This window comes from Leptodactylus fuscus, chromosome 11 (assembly GCF_031893055.1).
Source record: "Leptodactylus fuscus isolate aLepFus1 chromosome 11, aLepFus1.hap2, whole genome shotgun sequence".
Taxonomy (NCBI): domain Eukaryota; kingdom Metazoa; phylum Chordata; class Amphibia; order Anura; family Leptodactylidae; genus Leptodactylus; species Leptodactylus fuscus.
In genome coordinates, this window is record NC_134275.1 from 23,667,170 (window position 1) to 23,687,182 (window position 20,013).

General features: G+C 45.3%; 1 protein-coding gene across 1 annotated transcript; it reads right to left on the bottom strand.

Annotated features, from left to right (window-relative positions):
• Window positions 1-2,234: 2,234 nt before the first annotated feature.
• On the bottom strand, window positions 2,235-14,583 carry LOC142184496 (uncharacterized). The gene is made up of 2 exons (XM_075259388.1): window positions 14,465-14,583; window positions 2,235-3,398 (listed from the first exon to the last, which is right to left on the bottom strand). The coding sequence occupies exon 2, from the start codon at window positions 3,341-3,343 to the stop codon at window positions 2,264-2,266; it is 1,080 nt and encodes a 359-aa protein (XP_075115489.1). The 5' UTR covers window positions 3,344-3,398; window positions 14,465-14,583; the 3' UTR covers window positions 2,235-2,263.
• Window positions 14,584-20,013: the final 5,430 nt, after the last annotated feature.

Below are 20,013 nucleotides of genomic sequence, written 5' to 3' on the forward strand. Positions count from 1 at the left end.
CACAAAGGTGACGCGGGAGAAGAAGATGGAGGCGTTAAAAAAAAGGGAATTCTAATGATAAAATCCCTTTAACAAATTAATTCAGTGGTTATCACATTTTTTACATCCATTTAGCAGATGATGAAACCAGAAACACAAAAACAGGGACACAAAAACGTAGTATACAGTGATCTCTATGTAAATGGATGGTCATCTGTATAGAAACATTATAAGGGTCTAATCACATCATGTTTTTTACATCAGTTTTATGCATCCATTTAACAAATGCAAAAAACACGATGTGATTAAACCCCTACAATATTTCTAATACTCAATTGCACTATTAATATGCGCCTTTGTATCTGTTCATCATCTCCAAGTAAATGATTATCGCCAATGATGTAACATAGATCAAAGTTGTTTGTACATACACAAAAATCATATTTGTTTTCAATAGTTTAATAATGGAAACAATGATGCATAGCTGGAACAGCTTCACAACAGGTAACACCCCGTGGATACCATGGACTGACAAATAAGATTCATTGAGGTTTATCATTTTAATTGGAATAATAACTGCATTAATTGGTATCATCTGTATTAGAGCCCTTGACGAAGGTTTGTTGCTGCTCGTATGTAAATCCTTCATCCAGTGCTTCCATGAGTTTAACACAGAGGGAAGACAACCACAATAGACTTGTGAAGCAGTGGCGTAACTAGGAATGGCGGGGGCCCCGTGGCAAGCTTTTGACGTCCCGTCCCCCCGACCGACCCCGAAGACCTTGACCGACTCCCTCCTATGCATTCCTGCACGTTCTATTATGCCCCATAGTGGCCCCTTCACACAGTATTATCCCCCATAGTGGCCCCTTCACACAGTATTCCCATAGTGGCCCCTTCACACAGTATTATCCCCCATAGTGACCCCTGCGCACAGTATTATCCCCCATAGTGTCCCCTGCACACAGTATTATCCCCCATAGTGGCCCCTTCACACAGTATTATCCCTCATAGTGGCCCCTGCACATAATATTATCCCCATAGTGGCCCCTTCACACAGTATTATCCCCCATAGTGACCCCTGCACACAGTATTATCCCCCATAGTAGCCCCTCCACACAGTGTTATGTCCCCATAGTGGCCCCTGCACACAGTATTATCCCCCATAGTGGCCCCTGCACACAGTATTATCCCCCATAGTGGTCCCTGCACACAGTATTATCCCCCATAGTGGCCCCTGCACACAGTATTATGTTCCTTAGTGGCCCCTGCACACAGTATTATCCCCCATAGTGGCCCCTGCACATAGTATTATCCCCCATAGTGGCCCCTGCACACAGTATTATGTCCCACTGTGGACACCCATAAACAATTATTATACTTTGGGGTCTTTTCAGACCCCAGAGTATAATAATCGGAGACTCGGGGGAATAAAAACATAAAAAACTACTGTTACTTACTTGTCCCCCGGCTCCTACATTGTCTTCGCTGCCGACCTTCTTCAATGACGTCGGACGTCACATGACCTGGGACGCAGGCCGGGTTCATGTGACGTCAGAGACGTCAGAAAGGACGTCAGGAAGGAGGCCTGCCCGGATCGTGGAGAGGTAAGTAACAGTGTTTTTTATGTTTCTTACCTCTCCCGAAAAGACCCCCGAATATAATGATAGCACCAGCTGTCACCATGCCCCTAATGTCCCGGGCCCTGTGGCAGCTGCCTCTGCTGCTATGGCGGTAGTTACGCCACTGTGTACACAAGAATATTACGACTTCCATATTGTGTGAATCCGTAGTACAACACTGAGGGGTTTTTCTGCTTTATACCATATGGATAGAGTGTAGTATGGAGATAATATGACCATTATGTGCATGAGCCCTGGAATATATTATTAGATCAGTGGTTCTTAACCAGGGTTTGATCGAACCCTAGGCCGTATGCATGGTTCATTTTGTGTACCAGTGAAAAAACCTATACCTATGTCTTGAATTTGGAAAAAAATCATATTTGATTTATCACTAAAGAAGGGTTCGGTGAATGTGCATATGGAACTGGTGGGTTCGGTACCTCAAACAAGGTTAAGAACCACTGTATTAGATATATCACAAGTTCAATAAACTCTCACCACCAATGATCAGAAAACTGTATATGGCGTTTTATTCAGAAATATCAGTCTCTTTCACAATAACTTAAAATGGATTTATTTTTTCCCAATTATTAGACATGAATTGAGATAAGTTAAGTTGGAACTTTCTAGTATAAAGTATTTGTAGTTCATTACACAAGCTAGAGGCTTTTTGAGCATGTGCCAGCAATACATTTGGATTCGGGCTTGTCCTTCGTGTGTGACTTCTGGTGGTTTTTGAGATGACCATGTTCAGAGAAGGTCTCGCCACAGTCACTACACACGTATAGGATTTCTCTTGTGTGGATTTTTTGATGTATGATAAGGTAGGATTTACGAGTGTACCTCTTACCACATTCATTACATGCAAATGGACGCTCTCCCGTGTGTATTCTTTTGTGTAATACCAGCTGCAGCTTACGAGTGAATCCTTTCCCACATTCGATACACACAAAGGGCTTATCTGCTAAGTGAGTTTTTTGATGGCTGGCAAATGTTAGCCGGTTACTGAGGCTTTTCCCACATTGGTTACAGATATAGATTGTGTTTTCGGTATGGAGCTTATGATGGGCTACAAGGTTTGAGTTACTACTGAAGCTTTTCCCACATTGGGTACATGTGTACGGCTTTTCTCCGGTGTGAATCCTCTGATGAATGACAAAGTGTGACCGGTCACTGAAACACTTGCCACATTCTGGGCAGGAGTAGGGCTTGTGTCCTGTATGGATCCTTTTATGTAATACAAGATGTGAGCTCTGGATAAAGTTCTTTCCACACTCTATACATGCATAGGGCCTCTCCCCAGTATGGATCCTTTGGTGAGTAGCTAAAGTAGAACTTCGAGTGAAGCTTTTCCCACAGTCTGAACACGCGTAGGGTTTCTCTCCAGTGTGGGTCCTCTGATGTGTCGCAAGAGTTGAACTATGAGTGAAACACTTTCCACAGTCCAGGCACACATACTGTCTATGGCCTGACCAAGCTCTGCACTTCATTCTCTGGCCTGGTTTATTAGCGTTATACTTGGAGGAAAGAACATCATCAACGAGATATTTGTCTATATTTGTGCTGCTATGAGATGTCCCATATCTTTCTACTGGTGGGGACATCTTAGTTTTACCCATCTCATCCTGGCTGTGGCTTTCTAATGCATCTAAAGCAGAGTGTCCCCATTTATGAGAGTGAAAACTTGTATCAAGCAAATTCTTCTTGTCAGGGTCAGCATGGGTAGTACGCTCCTCCATAGTTCAGGACGACTTGAAATGTCCATGGAATATCAGGTCTTAAAAGTTGCTGGACCTAGAAAACATAGATGGTTGAACAATTAGATTAACCAATATTTAGCTAAATATATTAGCTTAAAAGTGGTGTCCAAGATTGATAATGTCCTATGGTCAGGATAGTTCCTTATGTGAGATCACTGGGTGTCCATAAGGACCTGTGAGTGGTTTAGTGTCCCAAATCACCTTGACAGGTTCCCCTTAAAGGAGTTGTCCAAAAATTGATGATGCTAGTAATGGATGGGAATTGGTGATCCTTAGGATAGGACACCAATCAAAGATCAGCGAAGACCTGACAACCAGAACCCTGAGCTGAGCTTAGTAAATAAGGACCTGTGAGTGGTTTAGGGCGCTTTCACACTTGTGCCCAGTGTCCAATTTGTGCAATCCGACTGGTTTCCAACTTCTGCCCCGTGAAACTGGACAGGGGACAGAAACCCAGCGGTCAGCTTTTAAACCCATTCACCCGTGTGCGCTTTCTGCCTATCCGCAGGGAAACTGTTTTGGTTTTTTTAACCGGACACAAAATTCTGCTTTGTGTCCGGCGAAAAAAATGGTTTCCCCATAGACAGGCAAAAAGCGCACACGGGTGGTCACTAGAGATGAGCAAACACTGTTCGGATCAGCCGATCCGAACAGCACGCTCCCATAGAAATGAATAGAAGCACCCGCGTGCCGGCCGCTTCCATTCATTTCTATGGGAGTGTGCTGTGAGCGTGCTGTTCGGAAACGGCTGTTCCGCACAGTGTTCGCTCATCTCTAGTGGTCACCTTTACAAACTTTGAAAGCTGACCGCCGGGTTTTCATCTCCTGTCCAGTTTCGCGGGGCAGAAGACAGAAACCGTCGGGATTGCACAAACAGGACATCGAGCGCAGGTGTGAAAGTGCCCTTAGTGACGCAAATCAACTCGACGGGTTGTCTTTACCACAATGAAACACATAACCTTCCACAGTTACATTCAGAATATTACAGTATATGTTCTGAATAGCCATACACATGACATAGTTATTGGCATGCCATAAACATACAAGATTGACTGCGGGGAATATATTGTTTCTGTTCACCCTGAACTTTGGCCTGCACAGGATCTCTTCAGTCAACCAGTGGCTGATGTTCCATTTGAAAAGAACATCACTGCTCCATACGCTTGTGCACAGACAAACAGTAAAGACTGAGGAACAGAAAGGAGGCTCTCTGCTGGATCCCCAGCTGAACAGGCAACTATGTATATATTGTTTGTCATTTTAAGCCTCACTATGCTGTAAAAAAAAGAAGTGGAATAAACCATTGGTCTGTCCTTCTGGTTTGTCATAGGACTAGAAGAATGAATTAAACATTAAAAACAAATCCATCTAATGACAGGAGAGAAAAGATCCCAATGAACCTCATTGATAAATATGATTTTTGCAGTGCTTTTTTCTGAAGGAGGCATAGTGTAAGGGAATTGCTAGAGGAGACCTCCCCCCCATCCCTGCCTAATTTCCTGAACTGTCCTAGGCGACAGACAACAACTGGGCGGCAATCCCTTCTTAGATATAAGTGAAGACACAGAACATAGACAAAACATCAACAAAAGGGAGCTCAGCTGGCCAAGAGGTCGGTAACAGTTGAACAACACAGCACAGAATGAAAATCCAAGAGAATAGTCAAAGGTAAAGTCAGAGGTCAGGAATATGAATAAAGGTAACAAACAGCAAGAGTAAACAGCCAGCATGCACGAAGCAATAGAAAGCACCAATGTGAATGCGAGCAAACAAAAAATAGGAAGGTAGAACCCACCCCAGACCTAATAGGGAGATAGCCTGTCAATCACACAGGTAAGGCTAAAAATAACTATTAGAGGAGCAGAGGAAAACCAAGGTGAAGGAGATGGATGTGGTGGAAAATAAATTACAGAGGTAAGGGAATAAGACATTGTTCAGACAGAGCAACAAGAATCCTAAGCAAGGAATCAAAACTCAACATGCTTCCTGCGTTGCAGCGTGCGAGTGGATGGAGCAGAAGTTCGAATGGGTGCGGGCGTAACACATGGTATAATAACTGCAAGTCCAGACAGTCCTCTGATCATTGCTAGAACCCAGGACCATTTACCTCTAGCCACTCAAATAAAAACAACCTAAACAAATTTCATGGCAAAACATTTGAGTGATTTATATCACTTTTATTGAACAACATTAAATACATAGCAAAGGGACCATAACCCTATTTAAGGACTGCACGTCAACAGCCAAACAACTTAACTGACTTAAACTATTTGGGCTTAAAGTACCCAATTTGAGGATATAAAACTTCTCCCTTTTTTTGACAAATGTCCAAATCCATTTGGGAATCGCCTACATCAGGGGTAGGTAACCTTTTTAGTATGGCATGCCAATTTAAATTAAAAAATCCAGGATGAGTTGTTCGGTAATAACCAGGGGTGAACCTGCCCCTTTCGCCGCCTGAGGCGAAGTGCAGAAAGCCGCCCCCCCCCGCCGGGGGAGGGGGTGGAGCATGGGCGTGGCTTAGCGGAGGGGGCGGGGCTTAGCGCCGTTCTCCGGCAGAGAGCAGGCCCGGAGACTGCCTGCGCTCTGCCTGAGCGTGCGGGGAGGCTGCCGGAGCAGCGCTGCTCCAGTGGCCTCCCCAAACCACCGCTCCGTGCTAAGCCAGTCCAGGACACCTTGTCCTGGACTGGCTTAGGTTAGCAAAAATGCCACCCTCCCTGAGGCCCAGGCATAGTGCTGCCTGAAGCGCTCGCTTCAGGTCGCCTCATGGGAGGTGCGGCGCTGGTAATAACCCTACATAAAAGTTATTATAACAGGTCTTGCTGTTGTGATACAGAGTGTATATTACCTTAGTATTACAGCTGTATGAACCTGGCCAAGTTTGGGTTCATATGTGCTTTGGTTACTCTGTTAGAAGCTTCTATTGTAAGCAAAAAACATTGTAATACAATAGTGCAGCATGCTGCTCTATTTTGTGCGGTAGAATGTCAGGACCCCTATATGCAGTACAATGCTCCCTATTGCTGCTATGCATAGTATAATACCCATACCCAGTCAAGCTGCAGCAAAGCAGGGATTCCTAGCATCATAGATGACTTAATGCTGGAAGTCCAATTTCTAGTTTAGGATTCGGTCAGGGAAATACAGCCGGCATCTGGTTTGTATCTCATGGACTGAACCAGTTGGGTGAGGCAGGCCTTTTAGTGAATATTTAATGACTGATTGCCAAATATTACCCTTGATGAGGAATGCGATATATGATATTAATAGAAAAGAAATGTGTACAATCTAATCTGTATAAATACTTTGAATAGCACAAATGCAGTGTACATCCAAAGCCTGTTAGGCCAGTAAAGTGTGCAAAAATAATATGCAGGTGGACTAAACATACAGCATTTATTTTGGCTAATATATATGAATTGTTTTAAGCATGTAACACCCATCTAATACTCTACCCCATTCCATAATACAGGTCATAAAGTCACCACCATCTTTGCAACCTCCTCTTCCCTAGGGCCAAGATTTCCTAATTTAAAGCAGGTAACCAGACATAAGCTTAAAGGGGTATTCCCATGTACATAATCATATCTATATTTGTAGATAATTAAAAGTTAAACATTTTTGCAAATATAAGTAATTAAAAATTCTGCAAAGTTTTAAAGATTTTCTCTAACTTTCTTAGTGGTGACAGTCTGTTGTCTTGATCAGTTGCCAATGGATACGACCACAAATGCAGAAACTCTCTATGGTCTGGGGCTTGTCAGGAACCCAGCTATGATTTTCTTATTGTAGCTGTGTTATCAGGCAGGGACATTACATGTATGACAAGGTATCCCGGCCACAATAAAGAAATCATGGCTGATTTTCTGACCTTAGAAAGTTCCTGTATTCATGGTCATATTACACTGGCAACCGATCAAGACAACAGACTCGCTGCAACCCAACCTTGACCTGTTCCTCCTCCATCACTGATGGAAAACTCTCCTCCCTAATCTCCAAATCCCACCTCACCTAATGCGCGCTTGACCCGATCCAGTCACATCTCATCCCCAAGCTCACTGAAGTCATTACTCCGGCCATAACCCATCTCTTCAACCTATCCTTAGCCAATGGATCTTTCCCCTCCGCCTTCAAACACGCCACTGTCACTCCTATACTTAAGAAACCGTCCCTGGACCCGTCCTCTCCTGCCAACTATCGTCCCATCTCACTGCTCCCATACGCCTCAAAACTTCTCGAGCAACACGTCCACTCAGAACTCTCCTCCTATCTCTCGTCCAACCTGCTCTTTGACAGACTTCAGTCAGGCTTCAGACCCCGTCACTCCACTGAAACTGCCCTAACAAAAGTCACTAATGACCTGCTAACCGCCGAAACCAAGCGCCATTACTCTGTCCTCCTCCTCCTCGACCTCTCCTCTGCCTTTGACACAGTTGACCACTCCTTCCTGTTAGAAATTCTCTCATCCCTTGGCATCTCAGACCTGGCCCATTCCTGGATCTCCTCATACCTCTCTGACCGCACATTCAGCGTCTCCCACTCGCACACCACCTCCTCACCGCGCCCACTCTCTGTAGCTGTCCCCCAAGGCTCCGTCCTAGGAACCCTCCTGTTCTCCATCTACACCCTTCGCCTGGGCCAACTCATAGAATCTCATGGCTTTCAGTACCACTGTTATGCCTACGACACCCAAATCTGCATCTCTGGACCAGACATTACCTCCCTGCTGGCCATAGTTCCAGATTGTTTAGTGGCCGTAGCCTCCTTCCTCTCCTCCCACTTTCTCAAACTCAACATGGAGAAAACGGAGTTAATCATTTTCACCCCATCTCGTTATGGCCCCTCCACCCGACCCATCTATCAAAGTTAACGGAACCCCACTTACCCCTGTCCCACAGGCCCGACGCCTTGGGGTAGCCCTGGACTCTGACCTATCCTTCAAGTCACATATTCAAACCCTCAACACCTCTTGTCGCCTCCAGCTCAAGAACATCCACCAAATCTGCTCCTTCCGCACCCCGGAAACTACCAAGATGCTCGTCCAGGCCCTAATAATCTCCCGCCTAGATTACTGCAACACCCTTCTCCATGGACTCCCAGCTAACACCCTCGCCCCCCTCCAGTCCACCCTAAACTGTGCTGCTCGCTTAATCCACCTCACCCCCCGATCCTCATCGGCTGCTCCCCTCTGCCAGTCCCTCCACTGGCTACCTATAGCCCAGCGAATTGAGTTCAAGCTACTAACATTAACATACAAAGCCATCCACAACCTGTCCCCTCCATATATCTCTGACCTCATCTCCCGCTACCTGTCCACACGTAACCTCAGATCCTCCAATGACCTCCTACTCCGCTCTGCCCTCATCCGCTCCTCACACAACCGCCTCCAAGATTTTTCTCTGCATCCCCCATACTCTGGAACTCCTTACCAAGACACATAAGACTGACCCCCACAATCACAGGATTCAAGAAGGCCCTGAAGACTCCAATAACACTATCACCGCACTGCCATCTGTACAGTCTCGCCCTCTCCTTCTGTCTCTATCCCTCTTCCCTCATAGAGTGTAAGCTCTTGCGGGCAGGGCCCTCTACCCCACTGTGCCAGTCGGTCATTGTTAGTATTATATCTACCTGTATATTTTGTGTACTGTATGTAAACCCCCAAATGTAAGGTACCATGGAATTAATGGTGCTATATAAACAAACAATAATAATAATTATTATTATTATTATTATTATTATTATTATTTTCAATGACTGATTTCATAGAACGATTAGCCCTCACCAGAAACACGGCATCTAAGACAAATACAAAGAAATATGTTCGCTTTTATTGGTATTAATTGCACAAATGTGTTTCATATTAACAAAGCTTTTTATGACAGTGAAGAAGAAATGGGCGGACAAAACTGGCAGCTTCTATTTTAATAATATTAATTGCTTTCAAGCATGTAACACCCATGTAATCTGTGAACTTGCTTGGTAATGACAAGGAGCCAGAAAACATAACAAGGAAATAGAGGGAATATATTTTCTTATTTATAGTACATTTAAATTACTGTTATTTTGGGGACTTTTTAAATCGGCTGATACGTATTGTATAGTGACTAATAATTTTTGCTAAGCTGTTCATGTTCCTGTCCAGTCCACCCTCTGCTACTGCCTCTAGGCGCTACTGCACTTAAGTCACAACACTGAAAAACGCTCCAGTGTCTTGGCATTCTTAAGCGTCAACTACTGGAGGTGACAGCGGAGGCTGACCTGGATTATCAAAAATTATTGGCCACTATCTATTGCAATATTACTGTTAGGGGATTGCCTGTTAAGCAATTCCCCAGCAGCAGCTGTGGAATCTTGGAGGAAGGGGTACAACAGAGACAATTAATCCTAATGCTTAACCCCCCCTCAAGTCCCTACCTACTTGCCTCAAGTGGTAGAGGACAACTGGGCAATGGTCCCTTATTTTAATACAAGTGAATACACAAAACACAGACAAGACAAACAAGTAGGCATAGGTAATCAAGAAAGCCAGGGGTCAGTACCAATTGGACAGTGAAGTACAGAAACAGAACCAGAAGAATAGTCAAAGGGAAAAGCCAAGATCAGAAATAGACAGTAAAATAAACAGTATAATGCTAACACGCCTAGCACAATCCAAGAAACTATATATAGGATATCAAGAATCTGCCCCAGACTTGATTGGCAAGGAAGGATGTCAATCAAAGAGCAAAAAGGTTAACTGTTTAGTAACAGAGGAACTCAGAGCACTGGCTAGACTGGTACATTGCAGCGAACTCTCAGCTGTGCTTAAAGCAAGAGGAAGTTCAGAAGCAGAGGATCATAAATGGACATGCCTCCTGCACCATAGCCAGGTGGCCAGAGGATGGTGCAGAGAAGGGGTCATATACTGTGGGGGGGACATAAAAAAGCGGGTTCATATACATGGGGGCAAAAAAAGAGGTCATATACTGTATGGTGGGCCAGAAAAGGGGGGTCATATACCGTGTAGGTAAGCCAGAAAATCAGAAAATGGGGATCAGGTATCGTGTAGTGAACCAAAACAAAAGGGATTGTATATCATGTGGGCACCAAAAAAAAGTGGGGTGTTATACTATATGGAGCCAAATAAAGGGATTTTTTGATCTGCCAATGGGGGGGGCATGTTTAAATTAAGGGGGCCCCATCACACAGCCAAAGATAGCCAAGTTGGGTATCTTTTTTATTTATTTTTTTTCAGGACGGGCACCTTTCCATAGTTTGCATCAGGCACTATACAGGCTACGTTTCCCCCTGACTGCCCCTACCATCCATTAATCAGATTAAGATTGATTTGACCCAAGATCAGTGGGGATATCTATTATAGCCCTACACCCAAAGACTAGGCAAAAAGTTGCAAACCACTGGTTTGTGACTTTTTAAACACCACTTAAACAATTTTTTTTATTGTTCCAAAAGCTTTTTTATGTTATCCTTGTCATTTTAAAGAGAAAGGGAATGTGACTGAGGAGGGGCATCGGCGCCAGCAGATTTATCATCCCACCAATTGGTAGCTAGGCTAGGCATAAGGATTGGCAGAGGATGGGCCATCCATTATCCTTTCTCCCTGGGCCCCATCTTCTCAGGCACACTGCAGGGGTCCCAATCTCTGATCATCTTGCAGATTCTTGCTTGCCTGGGTTCTGCTGCGGTGGAAGGACAAACTAGGAAGACCCTAGAATCTGATCAAGGACGGGTCAGGCAGTAGGCTACTTACAGGACCCAGGATAGAGACAATCAGAGGCTAGGCAGCAAAATACTACTGAAAATAACGCGGTGACATTTTACGAATATGCAAACAAGTGTCAGGTAACATTTGCATGCAGCCATATAGTGGGCTGTGGAATGAATTTTATGGTTGGGCACTAAATGCTCCAGTCTGTCATTGCTTTTCACCTCCTTCAGAAGAGACTTGGCACCTTGACACCTTGGAAATCTCCTGCGGATTAATTTCTTGTTAATATGTACTGGTGTAATTTTGCATACATATAAGATACAGAATACTATGGTTCACTGTTACCTTTTGGATTTCACACATATGGCCCCCTGATCAAAACTGTTTGTGAATATATATTTATATATATATACTATATAAATATATATATATATATATATATATATGTGTGTGTGTGTGTGTGTGTGTGTTATACATACAGTGTTGGCCAAAAGTATTGGCGGTACTATTCCGTTATCGGGCCAGCAGCAGCGCATTTCAGCACCAGCTTTCGGGACAGCAGTTCAGGGTACTATTCCGTTATCGGGCCAGCAGCAGCGCAGTTCAGCAGCAGCTTTCGGGACAGCAGTTCAGCAGCGGGAATTACAATGACATCCGAGGACTGCTGGCCCGATGCTTGTGCCCAGTAACCAGTACATCGATGACCCCCCTCCCCCATCCTTCTCCTCCTGCCAGTGCTGCCCCCCAGCTCTCCTTACATCTTCCCCGTACCCTCTCCCCGCCACACGACTAGGCCTCACCTCAGCGCTAGTACCGAGACCGAAAGGAAAGACACCGGGGCTCAATCCAGGCCCTGACAAGAAACACGCCGACTATAGGAACGGTGAGCTACAGCGAGCCGGAGGGACAAACTTTCTGCAGCGTCCGGCGGCTATCTAGTAGCATTCATTGCTCAAGATTTACGGTGAGGCCTATTACAGGGAGAGGGTACGGGGCAGATGTAAGAAGAGCTGGGGGGCAGCACTGGAAGGAAGAGGAGGATGAGGGCATCGATCGATGTACTGCCTACTACACACAAGCACGGCCTCTATCATCGGGCCAGCATCGGCTTAGTCATGTGGCGGGGAGAGGGTACGGGGTAGATGTAAGGAGAGCTGGGGGGCAGCACTGGAAGGAGGAGGAGATGGAGGGGGGGTCATTGATGTACTGGCTACTGGGCACAAGCATCGGGCCAGCAGTCCTCGGATGTCATTGTAATTCCCGCTGCTGAACTGAACTGCTGTCCCGAAAGCTGGTGCTGAAATGCGCTGCTGCTGGCCCGATAACGGAATAGTACCGTATTGGCACCCCTGCAATTCTGTCAGATAATACTCATGTTCTTCCAGAAAATGATTGCAAGCACAAACTCTTTGGTATTAATATCTTAATATATTTTGCTTGCAATGAAAAAACACAAAAGAGAATGAAAAAAAAGTCAAATCATTGATCATTTTACACAAAATTCCAAAAATGGGCCAGACAGAAGTATTGGCCCCCTCAGCCTAATACTTGGTAGCTCAACCTTTAGACAAAATAACTGCGCACAACCGCTTCTGGTAACCATTCTTCTTTGGCAAACTGCTCCAGGTCGTCCCTGAGATGTGAAGGAGGCCTTCTCCAAACTGCCATCATGAGATCTCTCCCCCACAGGTGTTCTATGGGATTCAGGTCTGGACTCATTGCTGCCACTTTACAAATCTCCAGTGCTTTCTCTCAAACCATTTTCTAGTGCTGACCTGAAGTATGTTTTGGGTCATTGTCCTGCTGGAAGACCCATGACCTCTGAGGGAGACCTAGCTTTCTCACACTGGGCCCTACATTATGCTGCAAAATTTGTTGGTAGTCTTCAGACTTCATAATGCCATGCACACGGTCAAGCAGTCCAGTGCCAGAGGCAGTAAAGCAACCCCAAAACATCAGGGAACCTCCGCCATGTTTGACTGTAGGGACCGTGTTCTTTTCTTTGAAGGCCTCTTTTTTTTTTCCTGTACACTGTATGTTGATGCCTTTTCCCAAAAAGCTCTACTTTTGTCTCATCTGACCAGAGAACATTCTTCCAAAACGTTTTTGACTTTCTCAGGTAAGTTTTGGCAAACTCCAGCCTGGCTTTTTTATGTCTCTGGGTAAGAAGTGGGGTCTTCCTGGGTCTTCTACCATACAGTCCCTTTTCATTCAGACGCTGACGGATAGTACGGGGTGACACTGTTGTACCCTCGGACTGCAGGGCAGCTTGAACTTGTTTGGATGTTAGTCGAGGTTCTTTATCCACCATCCGCACAATCTTGCGTTGAAATCTCTTGTCAATTTTTCTTTTCCGTCCACATCTAAGGAGGTTAGCCACAGTGCCATGGGCTTTAAACTTTTTGATGACACTGTGCACGGTAGACACAGGAACATTCAGATCTTTGGAGATGGACTTGTAGCCTTGAGATTGCTCATGCTTCCTCACATTTTTGCTTCTCAAGTCCTCAGACAGTTCTTTGGTCTTCTTTCTTTTCTCCATGCTCAATGTGGTCACACAAGGACACAGGACAGAGGTTGAGTCAACTTTAATCCATTTCAACTGGCTGCAAGTGTGATTTAGTTATTGCCACCACCTGTTAGGTGCCTCAGGTAAGTAACAGGTGCTGTTAATTACACAAATTAGAGAAGCATCACATGATTTTTCAAACAGTGCCAATACTTTTTTCCACCCCCTTTTTATGTTTGGTGTGGAATATGTATATGTATATGTGTATGTATATATATATATATATATATATATATATATATATATATGTATGTATATACATATATATATATATATGTACTGCTTCCTAAAAAATATGTGGGGGTGGGCGGCATTGGGAAGATATTTACCGCCAACTTATTAAACAAAACTTTAATGCAAAGTTTCGAGTTGAAGCAGTATATAGTCCATGTTATATTGTTACTATATTACACTGTCTGAATTTTAGTGTTGCATATTCTGGAGAGTTGAACAAGGTATTACCATTCTGCAAAAACCTGCTGATAGAGTAACTGACCTCCTATAATATTACACTATGTCAGTGTCTGACATTGGGAAATGAGATTGTGAGAATAGATGTGAGTGATGACAACCCCTGTACAGCGCAGTGGAATAGGTTGGCGCTATGAAAGAAACATGAAATAAATCCACTAAAAAGAAATAATCTTAAATCTTTGTGTCATGCAATATAGCATAAACATACACATTGTAAAATAGATCTTGACTAATGTATGCTGAATGTCACATGCTTCTATTCATACATATTACTGTACATCATCTGACTCCGTCTTATGCCGGGAATAAGATGTGTCATGTCTGCATCACATCCATCCTTTCCTACCTGCTGCAGATGGGCCCTTTTGTGTCAGTCAGCCTCTGACCGGAGCTCTTGGTTAACCACATAAAGAGAGAATGGAGCCCCGGGGTATGCAGGTACTTGTAGTTAGGATTCCTTCCATGTCGATTCATTGAACATCAATTAAACTACAACTTCCAGCATGCTACAGGCTAGGAGGAGCCATTGTGTCAGACTGTATAGGCCAGCTTAACCCTTCATAGTTTCCTGGTTGCAATGAGAGATCCTGAATGAATGAATGAATCGGATCTTGGGAACAAATTGTAACTACATGGATTCAACACTAATGTATAACAAGATGTGTCTTTCTCTGTCTAGGAATCCTCTGTGTTTATAGGGAACATTTATTAGTTGTTTCAAAAAATAAAGATATTTTACCAATTGTATTTTCATATAGTAAACTGATGACGAGGCCTCGGTGCTTCAAAAACTTATATTTTTCTAATTATTATAATTTTTTTTTTTCATATAATATGGCATATGGGAATTTCAAGTGGCGTAACTTCGTGGTAGCGGCTGCCACAGGGCCTGGGACATTAGGGGGCCCGGTGACAGCCGCTACCACTGCGTTTTTTTCTTAATAGGCCATTATCGGCTAGAGTTACTCCATCTGGTAACAGGCCCTATTTACTTACCGATCCTGGCTGGGCCGTGATCGGTAAGTCACACCGCGGGCCCCACAAAGACTATCATTATACTCGGGGGTCTTTGCAGACCCCTGAGTATAATTATCGGAGGCCGGAGAGAGGTAAGAAACATAAAAAAAACTCTTACTTACCTCTCCAAGATCCGGGCAGGCTTCAGGCCTAGTTGTCTGACGTCTCTGACATCACATGAACCCGGACTGTGTCCCGGGTCATGTAACGTCTGACGTCATTGAAGAAGGACGACAGCGGAGGACTGCAGCAGAGACAGGGGACAGGTAAGTAACATTGGTTTTTTATATTTTTATTCCCCTGGGTCTCCGATTATTAGGCCGATATTATAGTATAATAATTGTTTATGGGTGTCCACAGTGGAGCATAATACTGAGTGCAGGGGCCACTATGGGACATAATACTGAGTGCAGGGGCCACTATGGGACATAATACTGAGTGCAGGGGCCACTAAGGGACATAATACTGTGTGCAGGGGCCACTGAGGGACAAAATACTATGTGCAGGGGCCACTAAGGGACATAATACTGTGTGCAGGGGCCATTAAGGGACATAATACCGTGTGCAAGGGCCACTATGGGGCATAATACTGTGCGCAGGGGCCACTAAGGGACATAATACTGTGTTCAGGGGCCACTATGGGGCATAATAGAGCGCGCAGAAATGCGGAGGAGGGGGTCAGTCGAGGTCTTCGACGTCGGTCGGTGGGCCCCATGTCAAAAGTTCGCCACAGGGCCCCGCCATTCCTAGTTACACCCCTGGTTGGGATTACCTAAGATTAGGTCACTTCTATAGCAGAAACCGAACACTAAGGCCTGGTTCACATCTGCGTTCGGTATTCCATTCGGGGAGTCCACTTGGGGACACATTGACAAGCGGTGAGCAATGAACGCACACGTACCCCTTAGACTATAATGGGGTCTGTATGTTTTCCGCATGAGTCATGCAGAGAGGAATGTAGTTCATGAAGTATTTTTCTCTCTGCATGACTTGTGCAGAGACCACGCAGAAAACACACGGATCCCATTATAGTCTATGGCAGGGGTGGACAATTAATTTTCCTATGGGGCTGCATAAGAAATTGAAACTATGCTAGAGGGCCGCACCATGGCAAATTTAGCTCCACCCACTTATAAGTTGATTCCGCCCATTCCCGGTACAATCCTCCTACAGTCACCCGTATATTATATGCCCCCACATTATAATGTTCCCTTCCAAATGCCCCACAGTATTAAGTCCCTCTCCTAGTGCCCCAGTATAAACTGGTGGAAACTAGGAGGGGACATGAAGCTGGGACAGCTGGAGGGGGACATTAAACAGTGGGGGTAGTTGGAGGGGGGCAATAAATTGACAGCTGGAGCGGGACATGAAACTGGGGGCAACTAAAGGGGGACATTAAAATCGGGAAGCAGACATTAAACCGTAGGGGTAGCTGGAGGGTGACATTAAACTGGGGCAACTAGAGGCAGACAGGTCCCCCTACAGCTACCTCCATGGTTTAATGCCCCCTCCAGTTGTCCCCAGTTTAAGTTCCCTCTTCATCTACCCCCAGTTTCATGTCCCCCCAGGTCAGCTCCTCGCTTCGCCGCTGCCGCCGGCTACTGGCTTTTAGACGCGATGTGATGACGTCACATCGCGCCTACAATTGTGTGCGAGAGAGAGAGGCGCGCATAGAGTGGCGAGGGAGCGAAGGAGAAGGTAAGTGTAATGTGTACACTAAGGTGGAACGTGAAACTGGGGGCAGATGAAGGAGAGGACGGCATGACACTGGGGGCAGAGATGTGGGGACATGAATCTGGGGGCAGAGATGGGGGGACATGAATCTGGGGGCAGAGATGGAGGGGACATGAATCTGGGGGCAGAGATGTGGGGACATGAATCTGGGGGCAGAAATGGGGGGACATGAATCTGGGGGCAGAGATGGAGGGACATGAATCTGGGGTCAGAGATGGAGAGGACATGAATCTGGGGACAGACATGGGGGACATGAATCTGGGGGCAGAGATGGGGGGGCATGAATCTGGAGGCAGAGATGGGGGACATGAATCTGGGGGCAGAGATGGGGGGACATGAATCTGGCGGCAGAAATGGAGGGGACATGAATCTGGGGGCAGAGATGTGGGGACATGAATCTGGGGGCAGAGATGGGGGGACATGAATCTGGGGGCAGAGATGGATAGGACATGAATCTGGGGGCAGAGATGGGGGGACATGAATCTGGGGGCAAAGATGGGGGGACATGAATCTGGGGGCAGAGATGGGGGGGACATGAATCTGGGGGCAGAGATGGAAGGGACATGAATCTGGGGGCAGAGATGGAGGGACATGAATCTGGGGGCAGAGATGGAGAGGACATGAATCTGGGGACAGACATGGGGGACATGAATCTGGGGGCAGAGATGGAGGGGCATGAATCTGGAGGCAGAGATGGGGGGACATGAATCTGGGGGCAGAGATGGGGGGACATGGATCTGGGGGCAGAAATGGAGGAGACATGAATCTGGGGGCAGAGATGTGGGGACATGAATCTGGGGGCAGAGATGGGGGGACATGAATCTGGGGGCAGAGATGGGGGGACATGAATCTGGGGGCATAAATGGAGGGGACATGAATCTGGGGGCAGAGATGTGGGGACATGAATCTGGGGGCAGAGATGGGGGGACATGAATCTGGGGGCAGAGATGGAGAGGATATGAATCTGGGGGCAGAGATGGGGGACATGAATCTGGGGGCAGAGATGGGGGGGACATGAATCTGGGGGCAGAGATGGGGGGGACATGAATCTGGGGGCAGAGATGGGGGACATGAATCTGGGGGCAGAGATGGAAGGGACATGAATCTGGGGGCAGAGATGGAGGGGACATGAATCTGGGGGCAGAGATGGGGGACATGAATCTGGGGACAGAGATGAAGGGGACATGAAACTGGGGGCAAAGATGGATGGGGGACATGAAACTGGGGGCAGATGAAGGGTGTATATGAAACTGGGGGAGAGATAGAGGGGGAACATATAATTTACGGGTGACTGTAGGAGGATTATACTGTGTGCGGGCACATGAAAAATTAATGAAAATGGGCAACACAATGAGTCAACACAAATGAGTCAACACAAAAGTGGGCGGGGCTAAATTTGCCGCGGCACGCTACGCGCGCCGCACATTTTGTCCCTCTTTCGGTTCTTCAAAAGTTGGGAGGTATTAGGATGTAGAAGCATTTAGCAATGGGGTAATCATAGTTTTTCTTGCGAAGACCTTTATGTCACAGAAAGAAACTGTCTAGTTTTATGTATATGACGCTTAATAAATTCAGAATGGAAATTTCTGAAACAAATCCACTTTTTTTTTCTAAGATCTCTGCTTGCTTTTATTAAAAGGCAACATTACATTCAGAGGTTGAAAACCTGAACATACCTACAACTACTTTCATCTGAGGGATTGTATAAAGAACTTCATGAGTCATGAACATTCCACAAAGGTTTAGGGCCCGACTGTATAATTAATTCCGGAGTCCACTATATGGCTACATGGCTACATGCCCTTTAAGAGAATATTTATAATGTTTTATCAAAGCTGATCTACAAAATGTTCTTCAGGCCAGATGTTTTTCCTAAACTCCATAGTCAAGGTCTCTGATAAGACAGTGTCTGGTTGTCTGTCTGGGCCCTCAGAGCTGTGGATGTCCTGCATGATGATAAGAGTTAGATCTCATTAAAAATGCTTTATGGGACTTTCAAGGTCCTCTGACCAGATGTAGAGAGAAATGTACTTCATGAACTACTTTCCTGTCCACATGACTCGTGAGGACACTGTGCGGAAAGCACACGGACCCCATTATAGTCTATGGGATCTGTGTGCTTTCACTGCTCATTGCTTGTCAATGCGTTTGGTAGTTCGTTCGGGGGGGGGGGGGGTCCCCATCCAGATCTCCTAACAGATTACCGAACCAGGCCTAAGGCCACATGTACACAAAGCTAAAAAATGTTGCAGAAATGTAGCACAAAAATGCCTGCTTTTTCACTGTGTTTTTCAATTTTGCCTCATCGGGGCAAACACAGCATTTCTGCAGGTAAAATTAACGTGTTTTTCTAAATAAAAAAAAATCTGCTTTTTTTTTTTGTAGCATTTTTTCCCCTCAATTCATTGCTTGGATTATTTAAAATCTCATTCATTTGACTGAAATATAAAACACACTTGTGTTTTTCACAGTTTTTCCACTATGTTTTTCATTTTCACTAAACTCTCCCCTCTACAATCTATTCTGAATGCAGCAGCCAGGCTCATCTATCAGGCTAGACGCTACAGCGATGCCTCTGGTCTGTGCCAGTCGCTACATTGGCTGCCTATTCATTATAGAATAAAATATAAAGTTATCACTCTCACCCACAAGGCTCTCCATAATGCCGCACCTCCCTACATTTCTTCCCTCATCTCTGTCTACCGCCCAACCCGTGCTCTCCGTTCACTCAATGACCTAACACTTACATCCTCTATTATCAGAACCTCCCACGCTCGTATACAAGACTTCTCCCGAGCTGCACCACTTCTCTGGAATGCTCTACCCCGGACAATCAGATTAACTCCCAATTTCTACAGTTTCAAATGCAAACTAAAGACGCATCTTTTCAGACAGGCCTATTACAATGTCTAACGTAAACCCTTCCGTACTATAATTAAAATCCCCAAAATTTAACCTTCCTCTGTCCCCGCTCCCACATTACCCCACATGATATGATGTCTTTTCAGGATAACTTTATTTGTCCAAGCTCCATCCACGTTACAGGACACCACTAGTGACGGCTCATAAAGTTTTGTATGTGTAATGACAGTAACCTCTATTACAAAATTGGCTGAACACTGTATAAGCAATGCCGCCCCTGCT